Here is a 27,257-nt window from a genome sequence, read left to right as displayed (position 1 = left end):
AGCCACCTGGCCGAGCAAACAAACGAGCAATAAACAACATCAGGTGTTAAATTCTTGGTAACAACTGGCTGTTCAATTGGACGCCGTGCCTCCGTCAGTGAATTAAAACAAACTTGCGACCAGGACCCATAAAACACCGGAGCATCACGGCGCCAGCGAGCCAGTTTTTATCGCTTTCTAAATGATGTGCTGTTTGTTCAAACTCCGATTTACGAAGACGGATGGCCGCGGTCCGGTGATAAACTCACCTCATGGATCCTCGAAGCAACGGAAAATGCCACAAATTGGCCAATCAATTGTTTTACAGACCTGTTTCATTAAAGAGAGAGTCTTGCTGGAAAACGTTCAAGAGTCATTTTTCTCATCTTTTCATTTCAGACACTCATTCATTTGTAAATTAGCACCAGTTGAATGCAGCGAGGTGAATAAAGGAGGGCAGAGAAGGAGGGTATTGGGACGGTGGCTAGCAGCCAGCTGGATAAAACACAAGACCGTCTGGACGACGGCCAAAAGCCACGCGGAGCCCGAGCCACCCCATATCTGGGGGAAACAAATCATTTCGCAGATTGGCATGGCGTACCATGTTAATGTGGATCCAAGCAAACTGTGACTTTCATTTCAGCGTACCGCCAAAACAGGACTCTAATTCTCCTCTGATAGTCCTTATTTACAACTGCAGGTGTGGCCATTAAACGAATCACAAGCCAATTTGGGCACATGCTGGGGCAGTTACTTATTTAGTCTTTACTCGCTGTGCTGGAATCCTCGCTGGATCTTTGTAGTTCACACGACTTACATCTCTTCTCATAGCAAAACCTATCCGTTATCCACTTCCTCTTTCCACCAGAGATGCACGGCTGCTGTCCTCACACCATACATACATACATAAATTGTTTATCTGCCCATTTTCCCCCCATCCTGTCGCCTTCCCTACTACCTCATACGTGAGTGAACCTGTACTTCCATCTTTGTGAGAAGCAATTCAGGTAATTCACCTTTAGAGTGAGGATGCTTTGGAAAAACTGGCCAACATTCATCGCAAGTGTTAATTTTAGACCTAGCTCTGAGGTTTAAATTGGAGGTGAACACCTGGTTGAGGAAACAAAAGATTGTTTTTATTGCATCGTTAATATATTATTGGTATAATTACAAAAACAGTTCGATCCGGCACCAGTCAATGCTGGACATGAGATCGTTTCAAGACGAGCATCTTCAGTGCTTTCACTGCTGAGCTGGCGAGAACACCCTGCGAGTGTGTTCCATGTCTGTCATCCATACATGAAACCAAACGAATGCATCCAGAGATTAGAACCCCCATCAGCAGCCGTCCCACACGGTCCACTTATCATTCCACTAAAGTTGCCGGCGTTGACATCTCTCGTCTTTCATTGTTTTATCCAACAAGCTGCTTAAACACGCAGTTTGTGATTAACTGGCATCTTCTGCACAATGTACAGTCCTCAGCAGGATTAGCACAATAAAAACAGTGTGAATATTAGCATTTAGCAGAAAGGCTGGATTAAAGTTCACTGGTGTTCATCGAGCGCCACAATTACCCCATCATCATTACCGCCTTAAATTGGCATCTTGTAGCTGCCTGCGAGACAGCTGGACCGTCTCCGCGTTAGTGAAGACGGATTCTTGTGCAGCGTGCGCTTCGCATTTATGCCCACCTTTGCACAGCCAGTTATGAAAACACATCTACCTGCGAGTCGTTACTGCGAGCTCACAATGCATCACTCCCCATTACCACAAGTGGACCACACACGGTGCTACATTCATTAGGGTTTATTGGACCATGCTGAAGTGGCACCGCCGCGTGGATCAAACTCTCCAGAGGCCATATGACTGCACACGTTTCTCCCTATTAAGCCGGGCTCTTTAGAGAGTGCTTCATGTAATATTCAAGCACCGCAGACAAATCACTGCTCCTTCTTTTCTAATAGCGTGTAAGAACAACAGATACAACTTCACACCGCTCACAGTGGTCACAGCGACAGACGGTGACGCCTCGCAGCCAGAACGTGCTGAAGGTGCTGCGTTTACGTCTACCTCCTGCTTGGAAATGCTAAATGCAGGCGCTGGTGGCGGGAAGTAGACGTAAAGTGTTAGCATTAATTCTACTATAAATATAATTATAACTTCCCACTTTCAGCTGAAGAAGGTGTGAGAGCACTCACCCTGAGCTTCCTCCCAAACACGATGACTTTTCCTCTGGTCTGCTCCTTCCTGAACCTCCACTCCACCAGGTTTTGGCCGTTCTCTCCCGGCAGGGTCATGTTGCGCCGGGCTATAGTTGGGTTAGCAGCACCTACGAGGACGTGACAAAGATGTGAACCCCAGTGACATTTTATTTAATTTTTTTAAGTTATTTTTTTGGGCCTTCTTGCCTTTTATTAGATAGGACAGTTGAAGGAGAGGCAGGACATTGGGGGAGGAGAATGGGGGAAGGGTTGCAGCAAAGGGCCATCAGCGGGATTCGAACCCACGGCCGCTGGAGACTATAGCCACTTTACATGGGTGGCCAGCTCAACCAGGTGAGCTATAGCGGCAGCCTCCAGTGACATTTTATGATGAAAAAATCTAAACAAGAATATGCAAAACAAAACAAGCAACACTGGCAATTAAATGTGGGTTTACACACGACTGCTGTTTGTGTGAATGTTGGAATCAAGTCAGCTGAGTGCTGAGTTTGAGTCCCTGTGATTTACATCAGACACTGTGAGCATCTCTCTGGACTGATGGTTGTCAGAGTTCTACGGCTGTACTTTGGAAGCTGCAAACGCATTGCCAGGCAAGCAACAGAGATTAGACATTAATAAAAGAGTATAAATCACATGTTTATTGTGAAATTGCCTGCAGCATACTTTCCACAAAGCTAGGACCAGAATATATGCAGGCCATGAACACCACTGAGAAGTCAAACGGTTGATGATTAGCAGTAAACACACTCACATGTGAATTGTATGGCTTATTAAATGCATTAAATTGTGATGTTTTGTAATCCTGGCGATGCAAATCTGATCCTAATGTGTAAAATCAAACTGCGAGCTGAAACCACTGAGTCATGACGGAGTGTCGGAGACGAACATCTGAAAACACGACACTGACGCCCCTCTATGATCCTTTTCCCAAACAGGCCCATCAGAGGGTGTTTATCTGCAGAGAGCTGGACTGCCATCTCAAAGAAAAGGGCACAGCGTGTGACACAAAATCTCTTGGCTGAAAACCATTTGCATGGAAATCTGCTGCGTCGGGCACTGAGCAGTTTATAGCTCACGAGCGTTTAGGGCCTGCACGCTGCACTGTGTAAACCACGATCATTTAACAACTGATTTAAAGTGTAACAGAAGCATTCTGACACATTGTGCTCCAAGCTGCATACCTGCCAGTATGTGGGGCTCCGTCTGGTAGTGTGTGTCCATCCCATTGGCATAGATGACCCTCAGTGAATGGTCGTTACCCACCTGGTAGCTGTTACGAAGCTGGTCTGTAGAGAGAAAGACACGTCAGGAACCAAACCCAACTTTCAAGACAGGAAAGCAAGAATGTGGAAGAGAGAGCGATGAGGTGATAAATGTGAAGAGAGAAACAGTTCAGTACATTTCTGAGGGCAGCGTTTGAACCGGCTAATGGAGCACAGAGCAGGTATTAACATCCTGCAGCCTCCTTTAATTAGGTTCCCCTTGACCTCTGGCAGGACTAATGACCATGCATGTGCAAACAGGACACCGGGAGCAGCCTCTCTGGATTACTTTCACATTTTACTTCATTCTGGCAAATGATTCCTCGTCAGGTGACAGTTTTCTGTTTTTTTTTTTTCTTTTTAAACTGATCAAAGTATTTCCTGGCAAAAGCTTTTTATTCTAATTTATTGCCTCTTTTTTCCCCCCAAAGGGCCCATAAAAAACAAAACATCTACACATCTGACGGCGCATCATATTTCACATCCTCCTATCTTCTAAATGAGTCCAAACAGTTTCCACTCCAATTAATTTGTAATTATTTTTATTTTTTTCATGTTTTTAGAACAACTACTGCTTGTTTAAAAGTAGAAGAAGGAAAATCTTCCACGAGGGCTCTCATCGACTCTCTAGTTTGATTTACCAAAAAGATGTGAGGAAAACAGGAAACACACTCGATTGTTTGGTAGATCCTTATTAACGTGGATCAAACAATTCATCACAAAGACATTTTAAATCTGTTCAAAGGTGAATGAACTGCAGGGCTGTTTTCTGATCGTGTTGTGGGCTATCTGCTGGGTGGTGCTCATCCTTCACTTCACATCAGCGTTCCAGCAGAGAAGAAAGCTAAAAACATGTTATGAATTGTAAGGAAATAGCAGGAGCGTTTATAGAATTGGTCCTCGCTGATTGTCAAACTCTGCATTACCTCCATGTTCAGCTGCTTTCTTCTCAAGGCAATCAACAACAACATCAGTGGCTGTGTTAGCTGGCGTACCACTTCTGGCCTCCAGCTCCACCTAATGTGATTTCATATTCCGCAGATCGGTTTGCACACATGCCGTGCAGTTTGGACGCTAGCGAGGAGGCGAAGCGATAAATAATGTACACGACTTGATGGAGAGGAATACTGCGCTTGTCAATGGCTTTGAATAACTTATTACATTTCAATCAATAGTGCTGTGCTGTGGGGGAGAATCCGCTCTGTTTTCCCTCACGCTCCGGGCACATGTACACTCCGAAACAAATCACTGCCGGCCACTCGAGGCCTCACTTCAACCGGCTCATTAGTTCAGATTTAACAAGAGCATCAGCGCTGAATTATAGTTTCCCTTTGCTGTTTAGACTCGAACGTCTCCGGGATGAGGGAGGATGAGAACGCTGCGATTTTTTTTTTTTCCCTTTTGTCGTTTTCAAATCTAGAATTATGAGAGACGACGCACTGGTAGATCAATCCTGGCTTTACAGCTCGCACGCTTCCTCTCTTCTTAAAAGGTTTAAAATACAGACGGCTTACTTTCAGTGTACAAGGTGCTGGTGTAAATTATTCTGACACAATCCGCAGAAAACAAATCCGATGAAGGGGAGAGCAAACATTTTCTAAATATAGCTTTTTATACGTTACAGGATGGTTTAGATGATCGTTACTGGTAGAACTTTACATTAGGTGTTGCCCAAGTTGCACTCACTAGAGATATAGCTGCATGCACTCACTGCAGTTTTCAAACCTCGACCACACAGAACCAATCAGGGCCGTCCTATTGGAGCGGGTCGCTGTCATCACACCTTTGAGGCTGTTCAGCACCGACAAACAGCAGCAGAACGTTTTTAATACACTGACCAGCTACTGTCATGAATCAACAAATCAGAAAACGTCCACATCACCGCATGTTTTCCAGCATCACTATAAAACACTCCTGTTTCCCTACATCAAAGTAATTTAAAATGCTCAATGTGAGATTTACAGGATGCTTTACAACCAACACAGAGAGATGGCACCTCTGGCTTATGCTTTTTTGTCCTTCTTCATCCACACTGTGGAACACTGAACCTCATAATAAACACTTTCCATAAAGAGATCTGACTTTAACCGAGCAGTCAACTGTCTCTCTGTGTCTTCTGCTCATCAACTTTGAATACAAAGGCTAGCTGTGGATAGCTATTGTTCTGTGACTTCAGCTGTGTAGTTAGCTGCCTTGGCAGAGACGGCAGTAGGTATGCTAACGAGTCCTTCAAGCCTGCAAGGTTGCCACTGCTCACGCTTTGGCACGAGGCATCTGCTTTCAGTCTTTGTCACACACTCTCACATTCTCCCACCAAAGAAGGAAACCTCAAATATCCCATATTATGAAAAAACCCAGAGGTACAGATGTTGAACAGGCTTTTCTCTGCAGACAAGACGAAGCCCGCATCGGTCCAAAAACATCCCACAGAGCACCAAAAGTTTGCCTGTCTTGCTGTAGGCGCCTCTCCAAAACCACAAACATATCTTTCACATGAGTTTTGCCTCTTTAACTTTGCTCTCCAATTTCACATCTATTACAAACCGAAAGGCCCAGGAAAGAAAACACGACTCTACAGGGATGGACACGGGTCAGATGAATGAAGATCAAGAGCGACGAATGCAATCTGGACAAAACATTAATCAGAGCTAAAGTTGTTGCTCAACTATTTCCTAAAAGTTTAATAAATATCTGCACTCCACGGCTTATATGTAGCAGCATAATCGATATGAGCGCCTCCAAAGCGAGAGAGTTGTGTTTTCATGGGCGTTATTTTTTTGCTTTCAGTCCCACAGCAGGATATCTGTAGAAGGACTCCATCATGAGTAGAACATGACCTCTAATCAATACAGCAACTACCAAAAATAAGGTCAGTATGTAGGATTCACATAATGAAATATCTTCTTTCACACAACGTCTCTTCTCCCTCGCTCTGTCACGCACACACACGCCTGAGCGAGCACCTTACCCTGCACCAGAGTGTAGAAGGAGTCTATCGATGACAGGTTGGTTGTTATGGAAACGTCCTCATCCCTTCCTGATGTCTCAATGTCCACGGCAACAGCCCCCGACGACATGTCGCCGTGGAGATTGGTTACCACGCCGGTGGGGAAGGTCACATTCGTCAGCCGGCCCTCGCTGTCGTAGCTACAAGGACAGAGGGGGGGAGAGGGAGGGGGGGTGAAAGGCCATTGGTCACCATTAGGGTAATGTGTTCTGTGGATACCTGCAAAAAACACCTGAATCTGCATAACACACACACATACACACACACACACACATACACACACACACGGCCAGCTTCTTACCTAACAGTGCTTGAGACCATATAGATCATATCATTATGCTTTTTTGACAGAGGAGTCATGTAAATGTGCAATTCTCCATCATTTCTCAGTTCCACAAACCATCGGGGTAATACGGTCGACGCACTTGTAGCAGGACGTCCATCAGTCCTCAGCACACAGCCGTACATACGTGACGCACTCAGACATAAACACAACAACACGGCTCACTCGTAGAAAGTAGTCCAGCCGATCTGGATGCTCTTGGTAGCCAGCAAGCCGCTGTTGCCATGGTAACTAAACAAGACCAGCTCCTGACCCTGAGCTGTGAGAGTCTTCAGACCTCCATTAGTCCCGATGGTCAGCCAGATGACCTGCACACACACACAAGTGGACACACAGCCACGGGCGTCAGGATTACATGTTACACTCTGTACAGACTGTACGGTCGTATGTTTGGCAGTAAACATCAGCACATGCTTGCTGATTTTGTATCGGTAATACAGTGTTCTCGATCATTTTGTTTGCAAGACTTCTGTGAGAATCGAAAACAGGATTCTTCAGCTGCAGCCTCACAGTGTTTATGTGGGCTAAAGCATCTAAAAACCAACGTTTTCCTCCTGCAGCATCGCAAACTCATCTCACCTGATTGTCAGGGGCGACCACACGCACCGGCATCCTGTTGGTGTCTCGACGGATACGGAGCGTGTTCCCGCTGCTGTCTGTCACCGCGGTTACGTCCTCCTCGTTGCTGAGGGAGGAAAATAACCAAGTCAAAAGCGTTTTCAAAGACGGAGACAAACACGGGCGGCGAAGAAGTAAATTACAATTACAAAGGCTCTGCTGGGTATTGCACATTTACATTCTCTTTTTTGTTTCTCAGCTCATGTTTGTGTTAATTTCCCACCTACCTGTAACTGAAGTTGTATTTATAGTCTCCGGTAACCAGAGACATGGTGAACTGGTGCGTTCCATTAGAATCAAACACATAGAGCTCCTGAGAGGCCGGGGAGGCGACTTCGTAGGAGCTGGGACCTGAAGCCAGAGAGCCTGAGGATGTACAGTCACACATTCAGTAAGAATATTACTATTGCAATAAGCCACGTGTTGGATTATCTCCTTATTTGCAGAACTGTTCTATTCAGAGCACTGCTGATGATTGCTATGATAACCGTGCGGAGCGGCTCTGCAGGTCGTTTTAACTGCACGCAGAACTTTTTTTCAGATAAAAGCACCAGCAATACAGAGTGCATACATCAGGTCTGTGTTGGAGTGGGAAGAAAGATGCAGCGCTACATAACCTCGTCTCAGGCAATCAAAAAAACTGTAAACACTTTTAGACTTTTACAGCAGACGTATGTAGAACATCACCTAAATGCCGTATCACCTCTCAGTCATTGCAGCGCTTTTAAATTGATCTGTAGAGTATTTGCTCTGATGTAAAATTAAAATGAGCAGCTTAGATTATATTGTATATCAGACTTTATTAAAAAAGCAGTTAGTTAGTTTTAAGGACCGTCCTCCTGAGCGATAAGGATTCTACATTACCAGAGAGATGCATTTGGCAGCTGCTCTCTCTTTAAAACACACCTGTTGTGTTCTCTTTGACTTGTGACACACCTGGCCAGGTCATAGTTTTCACTTTCTTTAGAGACTCGTGTGTGATTCTGGCGGCCATCTGGTCAGCCAGTATTCAGACATTCATCGAGAAATGTCATCAACACCTTTTGCACTCATGCGGCCCCACATCATCACACTCCCACCTCCGTCAAGTCTTGACTGTCAAGACTACGTATTCAGTGTGATAGTCCTGGTGAGGCTCATGCTACGTACACGGGATCCCATTACAGAGTATTATCTTGGTCTCATCTGACCAAAGAATGTGCTCCTAAAGTTTCATGTTGCAGTTTTGTGCTGAAGAACAACTGAGGGCTGCCATCCATAGACGCTGATGATGTGCGATGTCCTCCACACCGTCTGACCAGTCACACAAACTGATTTCCACTTAAAACCTCGAGCCAAGTCTGCTTTACGGAGCTATTGTGGATTGTAAAAACTATGCATTGTCTGTGAGAGTTTAGCAACGTCCACAGTGGCTGGAGAGGCCGAGGATGGTTTCTGTCTGACTGTATGAAGCGCTGTCGCTTCCTGAATAACACCCAAAGATCGGCTGTATTTCTCTCCTTTTATTAAAAGTGATCTGTGGAGGCGCTGCTATAGCTCACCTGGTTGAGCTGGCGTCCCATGTATAGGGGCTATAGGTCCCGATGCAGCGGCCATGTGTTCGAGGCCCGCTCATGACCCTTTACTGCAGGTCCGTCCCCCATTCTTCTACCCCACTTTCCTGTCTCTCTTTCTCTCTCTCCTATCTAATAAAGCCAAAACAGCCCAAAAAATATATTTTAAAAAAAGGTGATCTGTGATTGGCAGGCATTAGTCCTGGGCTGCAGTAAACTTGTCAAAAAAAATAAAGACACTATACGTATGCTTCGCGTTCGTCACTCAAGCGTGGCGGTCAACAAAAACTACGGCTACCCAGCCCTCCTCTCTCTGGATAAACCACCGCATGACTGACTGTCAGCCTTTTGGACAGCTCAACCTGTCACCAACTACACCCACATCACCATGACAACCAAATACAACAAACTACGGGATCAATACTCAGAAACAACATTTGTGGCTCCTACAAGGAGCACAGCCACCACGGCTCTGCCTGGCGGTACCAGGAACTGTGTTAAAGTGATTGTTTTGTTGTTTAGAACTTCCTGTATCCTTTTTTTATTGTTGTGAAGACTTACAATAGACTTTTTCAATTCATCCGGTGTTCACAGCTGATTTTACAACCCAGGTAATTACACTAATTGGAAACTACAGCTGTACTCAATTATGTTTGTGTGATCACAGGTTTTCGTGTCAGTGATCACAGGCGAACAGGTTTCTACTTTGGGGCCTGTATTCTAAACACAGCCTCTGTTGAGCGTTTGTTTTTAATTAGAAAAGAATAGAATAGAAAAATACCTTATTTATCCCAGTCTGGGAAATTGCTGTGGTACAAAAGACGAAATAATCGTACAAAAACTTAGGATGAAGTGAGAGGTGACAGAGTTTGGAGTCATTTCTGGGACGCTGCACTCAGCTCCGTTACGTACCGGTCGGTGGTTGATTGCGTCGTATGGCTCGAATCCGAATGTTTCCGAGATCAGCCACATACAGCGTCCCCTCTGGAGACACCACTAAAGAGGAAGGACAATTAAGCCTCGCGTCTTTAGCGTAGCCGTCTCCCGTTTGATAACAGTCACAGTTGGCATCGTTCTACAAGACAGAGGACAGCAACAAACAGAGACAGAAAATAAGTAAGAAATCATAATAATGTTAGATTAGAAATGTTGTGTAATCTAATCCACGTCATTCTTTGATTGCAATGCGTTTAATTTAAACTTAAGTGCTTCTGGTGAGCCAAACACAGCAGCTGTACTGTGACATTGGACCAAGTGGATGTGCTGTAGTACCTTGCAGTCACAGTCAGATGGCGCTCCAGCCAGATGGGTGATTTCTCCGTCAGTTGACACCTAGTGGGGTGATAGAAAAAGTGATGAGAAGAGAAGAGCAAAGCAACAAGCTGCCCTTTCACAGAAACAAAAAGAGCACCCTGAAAGCATCAAGCAGGATCTTCATCGCTCATCTCTCCAGATTGTAATTAGTCAAAGGTAGCCTTGAACTAAAACAAACTTCTAAAAATAAAATCTAAATAAAACACATGATAATGACACAAGCTAAGGCTAGAACGGGGATATATGATCAGCTATAACCCTAATTTCATTATCGTGGCTTTACATTCATCAGACAGACAAACTGTGTGCATGCATGTGCTGTAGGACTCCTGCAGACTACCTGTCGGATACGGTGGATCTTCTTCTCATCTGTCTCTGCGATGTAGAGGACGCCGCTGTAGGACAAGGCGATGGCTGTAGCTCCCTCCAGCATGGTCTGAACAGCTCGTTTCCCCATCGTGTACTCTATACCGGGCACCTGGCAGTGCATGGGACGGCCAGCCACGATACGAACCTGAACACACACACATGGACTGACTTCAGACTGAGTAAAACCGTCTTTTTTGGATGTTTTGGTTGAAGCTGTTTCACTACAAACAGCAGCACATGGAGCAGCTGGAGCAGATGATACCTGTCTGTTCTCAGTGATCTGCAGCACAACGTTGTTGTCCAGGACGTAGATGGAGTTGTCCATGGGGTTGATGGCGAGATCTGTGGGCCACTCTAGACGAACCTGGATGTACAGACAGAGGAGGACAGAGTTTTTCAGTTGGACTCGTTGAACTATGATGTGTTTTGCTATTCAGTACTCATACATGCTGTACTTCCTGGTTCAGTCATTGAACCCTTTAAATCTATGTTTCCATGAAGACCTTAATAAAGACCTGAGTAACCTATTCCACCAGTAACTGAGTCGATATCGGCGTCCACATTCTGCTGTAAAAGGGGTTAAAAACTCTTGAATACAGGAGTCATGGTTTCCATTTACTATTCAGGTATACAGTACAAACTATAACATTTATCATCTCCTCTCACTCACGCAGCTCCATATCTGCACACCAGGTTGTAGAGTCACTGAAGATACTGAAACACCAGTTCTCACAAGTCAGAAGCACGCTGATGCAGCTTTTGCATGAAGAGTGTATTTCGTATAATTTTTCAAGGATGTTCCACTTCAGCTTCTGTTACTGGTGAGAGGGCTCACTGGTCTGGCTCATGCTTAATAGTCTACTTGTGCTCTTGTACACTTTTATATCGTCATGAAGTCTAAAAGTCTGGTGTCTTATTGGTTCGGCCAATCCCTCACCTTGTGCACCCTCGTTACAGGATGCTGGGGCCTGAAATCTTGTTTTTAATTACACATCAGTTCTAATGCCTTCAGAAACAACCGTACCTCACTGCAACTTAAAAATGATGCAACTATGCATGTTTGTAAACACACACACACACACACACACACACACTATCTACTGGTCAGTTTTCACATGATTGAACCCTGATAGGATATAACGAGGCAAAAAAATGTCCAAATGTCCAAATGATACAGTCATAGCCCATTGTAATATTTAACCATAAAGCACTGAGTGTATTAACACACTGGAAATAGATGATCAACTAAAGACAATCTTTACTGCGAGCCGTGTGACCCGACAGTGTGTGGGATGCTGGTTCATCTGATTCCACCAGTGGACTCAAGAAGTCAAACTGAGCTACGTTCTGCAGAGACGGACACGTGGTCAGAGTTCTAACCGCAATGCTCGGCCCACAAAACAGACACCGCAACTCATGCACACACAGACACACACATGTACACACATGTACACACATGTACACACAGAGACACACACACACACAAGCAAACCAGCCTGATGGGAGCCGTGAACTAACATGTAGCTGAACAACCCTCTGAGCCAATCACTGCCATCAGGTGTTTCTGTAACTCTCAGTCAGACTTCTGCACCTGTTGACAGGTGTTCTGGACCACTGCNCCACTGCTCATCAGCAAAGGCCTCTCATTGGTCCACAACAGTTTTGTTTTTTTAATTATTCTTTTCAACCACAATTCAAAAGCAACGTCTGATTTCACTAAATTATAATTTAGCACATTTTTATTTATTATTATTTTTTTCAGTTTCTAGTTATTTGAGTGACTGTTGTGGATTTTGCCTTTTCTTTAATGGAAGGAGATGAATACGTGTGAGGACGACTTGCTCGTTCCTACATGCTCGCTAAGTCCTTCTTGCGTTTCCCTCCTTTGTCTGAGATAAATGAAGGAAAAGTCAGTAAATGTCACCACATTTCCACCCGTGCTCTGTAACGATTTAAGGGATCTTTATTCTTCTGATGGCACGTCAGCCACAGATTCTTGCTTTAATTGTCTTTTGTCTCTTTCACAGCACTGCCCCCCATGATTCACACACAACACGGAGAGCATTTAGTGCAAACATTTAGCTCCAGTAAAGCGTAACAGTGATATAGCGTTGTGACAAACACAGATTACCACTGATGGACCTTTTCCTTGGGCAGCGCTGAGAAAGAAGGCACTGATGACAGACACGTCTGAAAGTCAGACCAGTACACTGACAGTGTTTGTGTGACTCCCCTCATGTCCAGATGAGACAGACAGAAGCTCTGCAGGTGTAGGCGCTCTTTGCGTGTTACCTGTCGTATGTGCATGCTGGTGTCGCAGGTCAAAGGTCGCGCAGAGGTCAGGTCGTTGCTGCCCAGCACCGTGGAGATGATGCCGTTACGATCCACCTTCCTGATCATAGTTCCATCCACGAAGTAGATCAGTCCATTTTTATCGACCGCAATCCCTGTGACACACACACACACACACACACACACACACACACACACACACACACACACACACACACACACAGGTTAATACAGGTTCATACAGGTGATTACTAAAATAACTCCTGTGGTGGACTCAGGATGAATAATATACAAAGAACACAGTAAAGGAAAAACATACACTGCCAAGAATTTCAGCAGTGCTGTTGGTATAAATCATCTGACCAGGGTGTACTCAATACTACACCAAACCAAATGTCTCATACCAAACTGTACCTATACCTGTAGCGTAACATCGCTGGTACGTACTTATGGAATAAGTCAACACCTGAAAATGTTGTCAGAATATGACGTTGGTGTCCATCCCACGGTACGTCCATCTTCACATACGTTCAGTCTGTTGTGATGGTAACGTAGCCCAACAAGTGAAAGACCGTTGAGACGCTGAGCACCTCTCAGAGCTATTTCCTGAGATGTTTTCTAGAGCTACCTTGCATGCCTGGACAGATCCAATTTTAAAGCATCAGAGCCAATTCTGCTGCACTGTGAAAAACTGCCATCTTACACCAAATTGCTGCAGTTGTCAGGGACTGAGTCTTTGAAGGCTCAGATGGCTTCCAACAGTTAACTTATCCTCGTGGTTCACCATCAATTTCCTACTGTTTCCTGCAAAGGACAGGAGTCGTCCTACAGAAACAGAGCAATGCGGTAACCAAATGTGTCATCTCCTCCCGAGCTTATTTCATTTAAGGTGCCGTACGTTGGCTTGTGGGGATTCTGCAGCAGTCTCTTTTTAGGGACACTGACTGTTCTTTGCTTCGGCGTGTTGTCAGAGTGCTGTGGCAGAGAGTGCACTGCTTTTAAAGGCCAGGGAGAGATGTGAGCAGACTGCAGATTACAGAAGCCTCCACAGCTTTTGATAATATACCACAAACTCAGCTGTCCGTCCAGCTTCTTACACCGTCGTATGAGCCACCGAAATCAGTGGAGAACGACAATAAAACCAAAACCGACTTGTCAGAGAGACGAGTCTGCTGGTGGAACATTTGCACATCGCTGCAGGAGGAGGAGTGTGTTGACTTGTATTTAACAAGCACCTTAAGCATGTATTGTTTTTTATTATTAGGATCATGCTAACAGTTCACCTGAAAGCATTCCTACCACAGAGAAAGAGAGACGTGAGTGTAATTTATGAAGCCATTTGTTCATGAACATCACAGTTTTCAGGAGAATAAAATGAAATAAAATAAGATCCAGTGTGGTTCAAGGACAACGTGGAAACTTTCACTGAATTCTGGGACGCTGCTTTTTATTGCTAACGATATCAAAGTACTGTCCACAAATTGCATTACTCTGTGACATGTTAACTCCTATTATCTGAAACCAAAGCGGTAATAAAAGCGAGTACGCTATAACGCCTTGTCCTCTCAAACGGACATAACCGATAACTTCTCCCATAAACATATATGGATCTTGTAATTGTCAGACAGTATATCGTGTGGTTAAGTTTTTTAATGCACTTCAATAACATGCCAGAGCTGCGTTTCAGTGGCGTAGTTAAATTCAGCGCTGCTATATGTAACCCCAGGAGGCTGTAGATTAAATCTACAATAATGCAGTGATGCTATCCCAGATATTCGTTTACCCACATCGACCGTCAGGGACATGATCAGACCACCGTGGTCGCTGTGTTCCCTCATCAAGCACACAATGCAAGAATCTGTGATGATGAATATTCAGACCAAAACAAATTCACAATATCTTTCTGCTGACTATTAATCATACAGTCACGACCAAACGTTTACGTGCACAGCTCAAGACTTTCCTTCGTGGATTCACTTTGTCACAAAAACAATCGTGCATTTCGGTTCTGTCATTGATGTATGTATGTAAGAAGCTGTGTTCCTCAGACTTTCTTGGATCGGTTTAAATAACAACCCTCCACTTGTGCCTGTGCATGTTTGTGTATCCACCTTTTGGTCCCAGTAGCTGAGCCTCTGTGGCTTTTCTTCCGTCTCCACATCGCGCTTCGTCGAATGGAGGACACTGCTCACCTGTACCGGCCACGACTTCTCCGTTACCTGAAGGCACACATACATACAACAGGCATTCAGTGAACAGAACTGGAGCGTCTCAAACAACTTGTCGTGTTTATCCTGCCAACGTGGTACTGTGCTTGGGAAGCTCATGCTTACTGATGAGGTCACGGGCGCCGCTGAGCATCTTGGGCCGGTAGATTCGTCGCGAGTTGGTGTCGGACACGTAGAGCTGCCCCGTCACCGGGTCTGTGGCCAGATAGTAACGGTGTGCAGGGTTGTTGCTGTAGAGGGAGGCAACAAACACGAGAAAAACAAGAAGAAGAAAAAGGTCAGCATCTCTGACATCAACGGTTAAAGACTAATAAAAAGCCAGTCCTGAACACAGACACTAAAACTATCCATGATGACGGCTGCTTCCACTACAGCACATCAGGACATGACCCAACATCTGACTCCAAACATGAAAGAAATCTAACGTCCATTTAAAGAGACAAGGTGCCGTTTTAAAATAAGGGACAGTCGTGACTCGATGATCCGACACTAAATGTAAAACCTTCTTTATGTCAGATTGTCCAGACGGAGGTCCAGATACAAGGAGGGCTTGATGCTGGAAGGCTCATTAGTTGTTCATTATTGTTCATAGTTGTTATAATAACTAGTGTGTTGTTAGAACACGACGCATTGCTGGACTTCAGCCTAACTGACCGGTGCTCTGGTGCACGTTCTGCCCACTTCCACCCCGGGGCAGCGCTCTGACGGGGTGGAAGTGTCCAGAACACACAGGCAGTACTTGGTTGCTGATGCTAGTTTAGTTAGCGCTCACACTTCTGTTTCCTCCATCGGTGGCGGCGGGGGAGTGGCAGATACGCTCCACCGTTACCATCCATGTTTACTTCCATAAACACTGAGCACGCTCGCTGCGTGTGACGTCGTCGTGTCCTCTTGTGCGCATGCGGGACACTTTTGGGTCGTATGAAGTTCACACAGCAGATCACATACAAGTCGCATTGAAGTGGAAACGTGAAGGAAGTCACAAAGAAATCCTCATTGAGCATCAAGTCCTGCAGTGTGAACGTAGCCAATCTGTGGGATTGTTCAGTCAGATAATACGCCGTCATCCTGATTGGTGACATTAAATGTCATGTCGGAGTCACAATCCAAGGCTGTCGCTATGTTAAGGCTGTTTTTATGGGTTCTGTTGGTTTTTCCTACAAACCTGTCAGCAGGTTTAGGATTGTTAAGGGTCGAATCATCGAGTCACGACTGTATTTGGTTTTTACAGTTTCACCAGTAGGTTATGAGCTCATAATGAAATCATCATCAACAGTTTGGTTCCAGCAGCTGGGAATGATGAGAGAAGGAAACTTTCTCGAGCTCCTGATGATGAAGAAGTAATGAATGAACGGCAGGTTGACGACCTGTGAGTTGAAAAGCTGTTAATTCTCAGGCAGTGGAGTGCCACGGTGGGGTGGCGTGAGACGGAGAGGGAACAGGAAGAACGTCTGCGTCTCAGTCTACGTGTTCAGGATTCTTCATCTGAGACTCAAGAGGCGGCGCGATAAGTGAGAACGTGTCTTTATGTGGGAGAGAACGTTAAAAATAGGTTTGTCAGTCTGGACGGAGCTACGTGGGCGCAATAGGCCATCACTTGTCTGTGTTGATAACGCCTGCCATGCTGTCATGCGAAATCCATCACACACACACACACACACACACACTCACACACACTCACACACACACACACACACACACACATGCTAGAACGCATATATACATGCATACGCCTCTGGCCTAAAGTCTCAGTGGTTGGTGATAATCAGCAGATGATCACAGGCTGTTAATTAAGACGGCTAAAAATAGACGCCCTGAGTGTGTGAATGAGTGACTTTGTGTGCTTGTGGAGCTCTCATGTACCGATAAGCATGCCCCTTTGCTTTCATTCTATCTTTATTTACGGAGAGAAATCACAGTAACGCCAACATCTTTTGAAGAATCAAAGCAACACGACTGATAATTCCAAGGTTTCAGAGGGACCACGCGACAGAGAAGGCAAACCCAGAGGGAAGAACACCAACACCGTCAGGTAGCTCAACCGACCTGCTCGTTCTGACCGGAGGTAGCAGGAAGCAGTCAGTCTGTCTGTCTATCTGCTTCCACCTCATCCTATTATCTAAACACGGCGGCATCCCGGCGACTGAGGCTCCACTTTTATAATTTCCGAACATTTAATGAGGTTCAGTTCTCAGCTCTGTATTCCCACGTGCCGACAGAACAACTTGCGAGGATGTTTTTGATGACAAGGCCTATTTAAGACATGCCTCGGAGTGCGTGTCTGCGTTCAGCTGAATACAGAAACGCAGCCCGAGGTGGAACTTGACATGTGGATGGCATTTGATCATCTAAACATGCCAGCACATATTAAAAGATGTGACTGAATGAGAACTGGGAAGGAGCAAGGACAGCAGTAGAAAGACAAAAGTAGGGCAGGGTGACACGGCCAAAAAAAATATTTATCACGATACAGATGAGACGACTTCACGATATAACTGACGATATAGTTCAGAACTGCACAACTTTATTGGTGCAAATTAAAAAACGGTATTACCATGCACGGTATGATATGGCCCAGCCCTCGACGAAAGGATGATTAAAGGAGAACAAAAGAGAAGTGGTACAGAGAGATGGAGGCAATCACAGAATGAGGATGCAGAGCACAGGACAAAGTAAAGACGACGGTCGGATGGACGACAACAGAAAACACAAACATGAACGTGGAGCTGAAGGAAGGAAAAAACTTGGTGACAAGACGACTGGTCCTCCTCAGAAGAAATTGTGTTTTAATTAAAAAGTGAAATATAATCAAAAAGTACATTTGGACGAGCTGTAAACGTGAATCCAATCACCACGCTGCCAGCTGAAAAGACACTCGAGGTATGGCGCTGCTCGGCTGTGTGTCGGATATGAAAGAAGACGGACTTGAAGAACAGTTTGGGAACGGGATGAGACGGAGCCGCCTGAATCACAGAGTGGGCATGGATATGCTGAGGACGCCGTGGCGGTGGATTCGATGGTGGGGGTTTGGGTTGGCAAGTTCATTTAGATAGTATTTTTCATATAGTTGCTAATAAATACATCAGTGAGCCCTCCAGACCTAAAAGATGAACGAACATTCGTTGGAAAAAGCTTTTTCTTTTCTGATTCAGTGCCCCATATCAATAGTAGATAGACATCATTCGTGTCATGGTTCACTCTGGGATCGAGTTAGATTTTTGTTTCTGTCTCGTCTTCCTGTTTCTGTTGGCAGCTTTTATTTTGTAGTCTTGTTTTCATGTTATTTTTGTCAGCTCTACTTCCTGTTGTCGTCCTGGTTGTTCGCTCTGCCTTAATCCAGCTGTTCCCCCATTAATAATAAATAATAAATGCTTTTGTTCACTTCCACTCTTGAGTCCTGCGTTTGGATCCTAAACCTGAGTCTTGTCAATTCGTTTCAAAAACTGACATAAAATCCGTCTGCTTTTGGAGGCGACAACGCTCGGATAGATTTGGATGATTAGGTCAACTGCAAGATCATCATTTGGGTAAAGAAGTCCTTTGTTAAGGGTAATGCTGTTAAATTTACAATAAAAATTAACCCACTAACTAACTAACTAACTCAATAAATAAATGAATAAAACACTAAAACAAGGGTGAACTACAGTAGAATTTATAAAAGGCAATGAGCTGAACTAGAACAAGACAGCAGTGTAAAAAACTTTAGCCCAGTTTTAAAACAACTGCTTTAGAGAGAAGACCTCGAGTCGTCCACAAGTTTGTTCTCTACAAGAGTGAGCAGACCTGTCCCAGATCTCCTGACACATCTGGAGATCAGAAACGTCTTTCAATCCCGAACCTTTCAATGCTTTATAGAATTTTAGAGCTCGTTCTTTGGCCAGTCGAGATCCCAGAACTGGAGTGATGTGGTCCACTGTCCATGTCTTCGTGATGCCTCAACAGCAGCGTTCTGAACCACATCTGATCAGTGTTGTTCAGAGAGACGTGCAAAGACAGCAGGGCAGGAGTTGAGCCTTTCCTAAGTCCTGCTGAGACACGAGGCCTTTAACTGCTGAAATATTCCTAAGACGGTAGCTGGCAGAACCGGCATGTTGAGTTCATAACCCTGACTCAAACTTCTGATCTTTCTTTTTCGGTTACAGCACCAGTTATTTCTGTTTTGTGACTGGAAGAAATTCTCCAACATCCAGTTGCTGATTGTGGTAAGATGCTGCTTTTGTAGCTGTCGGGCACAACAGACCCAAGAATGGAGTCTTGGACAACTTCTGATGTTGTTTTTGTGCTCTCATACCCATTTTCCACCAAGAAGCACCAGGTGCTAGTTCCAGTGCTTAGTTGGTTCCAGTCTAAGAACCGGCTGCTTTTCCATCAACAAGGAGCAAAGTCAGAGCCATACGTCACTGCATACGTAGACGTTTACCGAACAACGCTGGCGCCACACAGAGTCCACACAGGACTCCAGACTGATTTTATCACTGGTGTGACCAACTTTCTTATTTGGCTGCACTTCCCACCTGGTCACAGGCAAAACATAGGACTTGCTAAACATTGTCTTATCGATAGATTCTACAATTTACGATGTTCCCTGAACGCCCCACATAGCAGGCTGCGCTAGCTGCTGCTGGTGGCCGTGGTGCTCAGACAGGCACTAGCATGGAACCAGTTTGGTGGAAAAGGGGTATCAGATGTGCAACCAACACGTAATCCCTTCTCTTAGACAACATTTAAGCCAGTTTAGCTAAAAGTAAAAACTGATATTTAATGCAAAGACTTAAAACGTTGCTTAACGAGCAGTTACAGCGTTGAAGTCCGGCCGAGTAAAAGATCTGGCATGCAAGGTCGTCTCAGCTGTAAATAAGAAAACGACTTTACTGCAACATTCAGCACATGTTTTTTAATGAAACATGAGAGAAGATGAGTTCGATACTAAACCCGTGTGTGTTGAAAGTGTTGATAGATTGCCAAATAAAGATCATATGAACGATTTGAGAGGGAACGTACTGCATGGGAACCTTGACTGAACGCCATTCAGTGACGAAAATGCCCTCAAAAATGCACACATGTAGGAAAATGCTGGGCTTCTTTTGCAAGCCACAACGAAGGAACAGAGATAAAAAAGCAGAAGTGATTTTACCAAGAACGCTGCCAAAAGCAGAAATAAAACAAAAGCTGATAAATTAACAATATTGTATTGGTTCATTTTTTTCTTTTGTTTTTACTTAAAGCTGCACTCATCAATGTTTTTGATTTGAATTGCTAAAATAAGTACGTGTGATGTATGTTAACGCTTGTCTTGGTTTGTTAGGACGCCATTATGTCCGTTACCACCGCGAGCTGTTTTCCACTAAACAAACCCTGAAGAAGCAAAAGAAGCAGATGTTGTTCTTACATTCCTGAGGTGGCCGACAGACTCTTTATGTGTAAATAGAATAAATAAATAAAATGTCCTCCACAACGACTGTATGAAGCCTCACTAGCAAAAGTCAAAGAAATAGATATAATAGGAAAGGACAGTTTTCAAACCGTACAGTTTTATTTGATTCAGGACTTTATTAAAGGTGCCGTATGCATGTTTTCATCTTTACAGCATCTGGATAGAACAGAGTTTTGCATCCACAATGTAGCGGGGACAAATTAATTTATGTAAAATGTATTTCTATATGTGTAAATTATGTAAAACTTGAAAAATATCTGCTTGTATGTTCTCCTACACAGCTACGACCTTGAAAGAATTTAAAGCAGGAGGATGCACCTGAGAGAGAGAGAGCGAGACGGATAAAGAGACTAGAATATAAAACAGAGAGGACCGGTAACCTGGCCTAGCACCGATCCAACCCCCCTCCCAGCCTCTCTCCTTGCAGGGTCTCCTTGCTAGGGGCTGCTACTGAAGTGATGATGGTGCTGTTCATCTGAGCTGACAGCAGAAGAATGGGCTCGAGTTTGTGTGAACACGTGTCAAGATTAGAGAGCGGGAGGAAATGAGACAGAGGGAGAAGAAAAAAGAAGGAGGCAGAAAGAAGTAAGACGCGTCCTACTGTGACGGTAACAAATGTCAAGCCTACTTTTTCTCTGCCTCTGCTGGGAGTCACATGGCGTCAGGACCGTATTCAGGAGGTGAAAATTATGCTTCCAGATGTACTTGAATGAGTGAATTGTTATCATGACAGACAGAAATGAAATAAGAATGAAATCCAGTGACTCAGAATGAAACGTTAGTGAGTCTTACCTATGTCGGAAATCTTTGTTTCTTTAACACAGTGCAAGCAAAGTCAAGAAAACAGAGAAGAAACAAAGAGTTAGTGGACAGATCGGTTCCTGACAGGTATTAAGATGAAGAAAAAGCTACTGGAAGAGAAGCAACAGGTAGAAACTGAATTCACAGAAACAAGTTGGGAAGCAGGTTTCAGATGGCTGTTAGATTTGGAAAGCTGAGACATGAACATTCAAGCAGGGGCATGCATATAAAGTCCGGACACGAAGCTGGACTTCCTTCCAGATTCAGAGCATCCTTTAATCTTTCAGCGCTTTGGCTAAGCGCTAAGTGCTCAAATGTTTATTACTGTAGTGGCAAAGTGTCCAAGCTGGCCGTGCATCCATCCATCTCTCTTTTTTTTGTGTTTTCAATCAATGCTCCAAAGTCTTCCAAGAGCAGCGATGCAGAGCTAAACAGTTGAGTGCAGGAAGGAAAGATGCCCAGAAAAGCTGAGGCAGGGAGGTTTTCATTAACAACCAACAACTCTCAGCTCCTTCTGACAAATGTTTTACGTCTTATCTTGTTTTACTCAAACAAACTTTAACATAATTTATACGTTTAATGACCTCGGAGAAACCTGGACCAAACAGTTCTGACAAAGCTTCACTGTAAGACGGAGTGTGAGCTCTGTGGGTGGTGTGACACGAGGACGTGTGTTCTCTGGATGAGGAACAAGTCCTTGATCCAGGAGCAGCCATTGCAGCTGCAGCCAGCCTCCTCCTCCCTCCCTCCTACCTCAGCTCCATGACACTGGTCACATTCCCAGAGGGGAAGATCCTCCTGATGTAGTTGAAGTCTCCAACGAAAATGCTGCCATCTGCTCCACAAGCCAAAGCCAGGGGCGCCAGCAGCTTGTTGCCCTCTGCCTGCCCGTTACAGCTGGGGCAGGAGATGCTGCGGCGGCGACCATTTCCTGGGAAACGAAATCCATTTTTACTGATTGCAGCAATTATTTTCTGAAAAAGTCTTTAAGCATTTGTTATAACTTATATGTTATTCACAGTATAGAAAAACATGTTCTGCTCCCGTCAGAAGCTGAAGTGTTGTCGGGTGAAAACACTGAAGCCCCGACAAGCGTCCTGCACGGCAGCTCTGGGTGAACGTTGTAAAGAGCTTTTCCATCAGTTCATGACTGAGAAGCAAAAAAGATAAACTGGCCAATGCTGGCATCTCTCCTCTGGACTCTGGTACGGTCCATGTGATTTGGTAAAGATGCCTCAAAATCTCTCATAGTGATTTGAATATAAACATGAATACAGACAGAAAGAAGCCCATTTTTCATATTCTGTTTTGCACTACTCTCCTTGTTTGCACTATTTCTTATATTTATATGTACATTTTTTACTTTTTATTTTTTTCCTGTCTCGTATATGTGTACCTGTGTTGAATGCTGCTATCAACGATGTGAATTTCTCCACTGTGAGATAAATAAAGGCATATCTTATCTTATCTTATCTTAAAGCTGGTCACACTTGATCCCTATGAGGCATCATGGACAGACGTTTAGAAACACACACACAGCGCTTAACACATTTATCAGACCACCTGTCTAGTTATTTTCAGTGAGCTCTCCATGTTTTACCGTTTTGAACAGGAATGAGGAATTCAAACTGAATTCACCTTTTTAAACCAAATCTGAGCTGCTGGACGTCAGACATGAATCAAGTATCACATTCAACCACGAAAACTATTTTTTCTGTTCAGGAATGCAAGTTAATGATTATAATTAGACATCTTCATCAAGAAATAATAATGGGCTTTGCTAGTTTTTAACTTTTTTGAAAAACAGTCGACTTGAAAATTCATGGATAACAATAATAATTATATTTTATCAAATAAAAAACATCCTTTCAGTTAAAGAGCTTCTACATGCTGCTGTATTGACCATTACAGAAACATAAAAACTGATGTTGGTGATTACCAGTGCTGCTAATTTAGAGCAGCTGTGCCATAAACCTCAGACTGGGTGGAGGTCTAATGAATCTGTTTAGCACTGAAATAAATAAATGCCGAACACTGTGTGGCTTTAATGCCAGTGGTTTGTGAGTTAACTAATTACTGCTCAGCTTCAGAGCTTCTTCTGCTTCACTGTTTGTGCAGTTGTTCTCAGTCTTTGAAGGAAATGAGTAAAGACTGGGAGAAGAAGGAAGTTCCTCTGATGGCCTCCAGATACGACCTCGTAACAAAACTGAACACTGATCCAAGAAATCCTTCATCCTCTCTAAATATAAGATGAATCGCTGAGGCTGCAGTCTTCCCACTAACGGTGTGTAATATTTGTTACAGGATTATAACTAAATTCAAGACTTTCATCTGTTCAATGCAAACGGAAATATTTGTGTAAACATGAATTAATATTACACAGTAAGTTCTTTAATGTGAGAGATCACATTTTCATTTTTAAAACATATTTGTTTTGTTTTGTTTAAGACAACGCATCAATGCAATGACCTGATTAACACCGGTGATGAATGTGCGTGCTCAGATATTATTTAAATCTGTGGCCTACTTACCCATGATGCTGCTGATGACAGGGGGCTGCTGGGAAATGAAGATATTCTCACCGTTCCCCTTGTACAGTATACCTGGTGGAGACAGGACGTAGAGATGATATAACGAGACGCAGCGGAGAGAAAACACAAGCAGACTAATTCTATTTAGCATTAATGTCTGTGATCCAGAGCGTGGGAATGTGAGACGTGAGATTTTATTACCACAGCTGTCATTCCCGACGCACCAAGACGTGGCACTGGTATTTTCTTGAAACTAAATATTTTGATATAAATACTGACACCCTGTCGTTGGGCTTCTCCTTCGATTGGATTGTAATTTGAAAGTTATGTAATGAGGCTACAAAGCATTTTTACAGCGAGCAGAGACAGAGCCAAAGCTGCTATCTGGCACGACGGATGATTCATCGGAAAGATTTCACGTTATTCAGGTTGTTAACTGACGATTTGGTGTGAGCGTTACACACAAGAGCCAGCTGATCCAGATCACGGTAGAGGAACAGCAACAGCTTCCATCCATCCATCCATCCATCCATCCATCATCTCTACACCTTCATCCTCACTAGGGTCGTGGGGGGTGGAGTCTATCCCAGCTGACTCAGGGTGAAGGCAGGTTCACCTGGACAGGTAACCAGTCTATCACAGGGCTACACTTAGAGACAGACAACCAAGCACACTCACATTCACACCTACGGACAATTTACAATCAATTTAGAAGCCAGAGAACCTGGAGAGAACCCATGAGAACATGGAGACTCCATGCAGACAGATCCCAGGTGTGTCCTCACCGGGACGCCAACCAGCGACCTTCTAGCTGCGAGGCGACGCTGCTAACCACCTGCAGCCCCTCATTGCGCTAATGAACTAAAAAACATTGTTTAAAGCAACTTCTCTTGTGTACCATCCAACCCTTGTTCCGTCAGATGAAACCAAAACCTTGAAACATCACTCGTCTGCTTAATGATGAAGACAAAAGTGCATGTTTGCGTGTACGTGTGCACGTGTCCGCTCCCTCCGGCGCCAAACAACCCCAGCCAGCTCCTTTCAACACAACAAGTGCTCGTATCTGTGGATATGCTCGTGTTAAAATATGTGACAGTTTCTGTGGCGTCACCGCGGGGGTCCTGGGAGATGATAGAGCATGTAAGATTAAAGGGATGCTGCTGCTGCTGCTGCTGCTGCCACTCTGTGTGTGTGTGCTTCACCTTTGTTGATGGAAATTAACTGCAGTCGAACAACCAGAACGCCAATAAACTGTGTTTAGATGAAAGCTATCAGCTAACCGTAGGACGCTATACACTGTTCATTTAATTAGTCTTCTGTCTCAGTAAAATAAGCTTCAATTAAAACAAAATTAAAGCTATTGGAAATATATGTCGATGATACTTGTAGTGCCAGGTGTATTTCCACGACAGATGTTTGCAGATGTTGTTACAGCATCAGCCACAAGGACACGAAGTCCTGACCTCAAACCATGGAGTCTGTCCCTGTGTCTTCTGTCTCTTCATGTAAACCAGACTGAGTCCTCCACACTGGGGATGTGGTTTGTCCTCTAACAGGGGCCTGGGTATCTGAGGGTTCTGGCCAGTATCTTTGGCGTTTTTAGGATTGCGCTCTTCTGGGCAGAGACCTTCCATGTTGTACCTCCAATCTGAGGCCCTTTAATGCTCTGTTACCATCACCTTCCACGTCTGTTCAAGCTGTTTTCCTGATGTTACTACCAACTGGCATCTATCACACCGGGCCACTTGTGCTGCTTGTCTAGCAGCACTCGGTCGGGTCAGTTAGCCGGCAGCTGCTTGTCAGTCTGGAGCTTCAAGTGCCACAAGATCTGTTGTTCTTCTGCTGCTGTGTCCCGTTGGGACTCAGTGACTCCTAACCCACACTTCACACAGGTGCTCCTCCACATGTTCTCAGCCACTTGAAATATTTAACATTCTGCACTGTTTCTACGTGTTGTTGTGGCCTTTGTCTCTCCCTCGTGTTCGTTTCCAGCTGTGAGGTATTTCTTTAAATCGGAAGTTCGCAATCGGAAATATGCAAAGACGGAACGCACAGAGAGCCCGACGGGGAGGAGACGACGTAAGGAACGACGAGGAGGAGGAGGAAGAGGGTATGTAGGCCGACTGGTGAGCAGGTTAACGTGAAGAAGGGATGAGAGGACGAACAGAGGAAAGCGAGGGATGCTCTCACTCTTCAAAGTGAGACATCAAAGAGGAACCTCCTGCGGTGAACTGAATTATTAAATCTCTGCCGCCATCTTGGAAAACAGCCTGCCTTATGCTTGATCTATCTATCTATCTATCTATCTATCTATCTATCTATCTATCTATCTATCTATCTATCTATCTATCTATCTATCTATCTGGGTTTCCACCTGAACGCATCCTGATTCTGTTCAGGTGGCAGCAGGTAATGATGACAGTAATGAAATGGACCCAGACTTGGGAAATAAACCATGAAGAAAGTGAGAGGAACGTGGCACCTGGCCGGACAATTTGCTCCACCAACTGTTTATCTTGAAGAACCAACTCGTCTAATGTTTGCATGATGATCGTGGATGGAAAGCATTAAACATTCAAACCCGGCTATAGTTTCTATCTCAAACGGTCTTTATCGATGTGTTGTCCTGCGGTAGAAGGAGCCTCTTGTGTGTCGCTCAGTGTGTAAATGCTGCTTCAGAGAGTTTTCTGAGCTGAACTATTTCTGGAACTTTCCGTCAGATACAGGGTCAATTTAAGTTTTTCAAACCCAGCGTGACATTTTACTATCTGCCCTCAAATCCCATATCAGTGGGTTCCCTTCCCATCCAGCTATCTGTTTATCCCTCTCTTTCTCCCTCCTTCCCTCCCTCTGCCTCTTTCATCTCTCTCTCCATTAGCAGGTGTTGATTGATCAACAGAGGCCGAGCCAGCGGGGTTCCAGCTCGCTGCGCTGTGGTCGACACCGGCAACGAGTTGCTTGACTGGAAAAAAAAAAAAAAGAACTCTGCATGTGAGTGTGTGGTGCTGCCGGGGAGGGATAGATGGAGTGAGAAACAGAATATTGAATTCTCCTGCTGTGTTAAAAGAGAGGCCAGTGAGGCTTTCTCACATGGCTTTCTACATGTGTGCAAATGAGCTAACTTGACCTTGATCTCAAAACCCTCCATCTTGAAACCTAGATTTTGGCAGCACATGCTTGTGAAAGCAGAAACGCAGACGCATCATGAAAATAACGCACCATAACATCATTGTGTTGGCTCTGTCACTGACTACGTCTGCTGCTGCATCCACTGACCTGCGGCCCGTAACAGCAGAACTGT

The 27,257-nt window shown here is 44.5% G+C and overlaps 1 protein-coding gene across 1 annotated transcript in view; it reads right to left on the bottom strand.

Annotated features, from left to right (window-relative positions):
• LOC103361835 (teneurin-3-like) overlaps positions 1-27,257 on the bottom strand; it is a 234,735-nt gene that overhangs the window by 17,853 nt on the left and 189,625 nt on the right. The window contains exons 23-37 of the mRNA XM_008288031.1: positions 23,957-24,028; positions 22,179-22,356; positions 15,296-15,420; positions 15,074-15,181; positions 12,963-13,117; positions 10,933-11,034; positions 10,642-10,815; positions 10,260-10,319; positions 9,900-10,062; positions 7,662-7,800; positions 7,396-7,501; positions 6,982-7,124; positions 6,435-6,613; positions 3,386-3,490; positions 2,181-2,311 (exon numbers count right to left, since the gene is read on the bottom strand). Of these exons, the coding sequence (XP_008286253.1) occupies positions 2,181-2,311; positions 3,386-3,490; positions 6,435-6,613; positions 6,982-7,124; positions 7,396-7,501; positions 7,662-7,800; positions 9,900-10,062; positions 10,260-10,319; positions 10,642-10,815; positions 10,933-11,034; positions 12,963-13,117; positions 15,074-15,181; positions 15,296-15,420; positions 22,179-22,356; positions 23,957-24,028 (1,940 nt within the window). The remainder of the gene's footprint in view (positions 1-2,180; positions 2,312-3,385; positions 3,491-6,434; positions 6,614-6,981; positions 7,125-7,395; positions 7,502-7,661; positions 7,801-9,899; positions 10,063-10,259; positions 10,320-10,641; positions 10,816-10,932; positions 11,035-12,962; positions 13,118-15,073; positions 15,182-15,295; positions 15,421-22,178; positions 22,357-23,956; positions 24,029-27,257) is intronic.

This window comes from Stegastes partitus, unplaced genomic scaffold, assembly GCF_000690725.1.
Source record: "Stegastes partitus isolate 25-593 unplaced genomic scaffold, Stegastes_partitus-1.0.2 Scaffold538, whole genome shotgun sequence".
Lineage (NCBI taxonomy): Eukaryota > Metazoa > Chordata > Actinopteri > Pomacentridae > Stegastes > Stegastes partitus.
The sequence above is the reverse complement of the archived record's forward strand: the minus strand, read 5'-3'. Positions and strand labels throughout refer to the sequence as shown.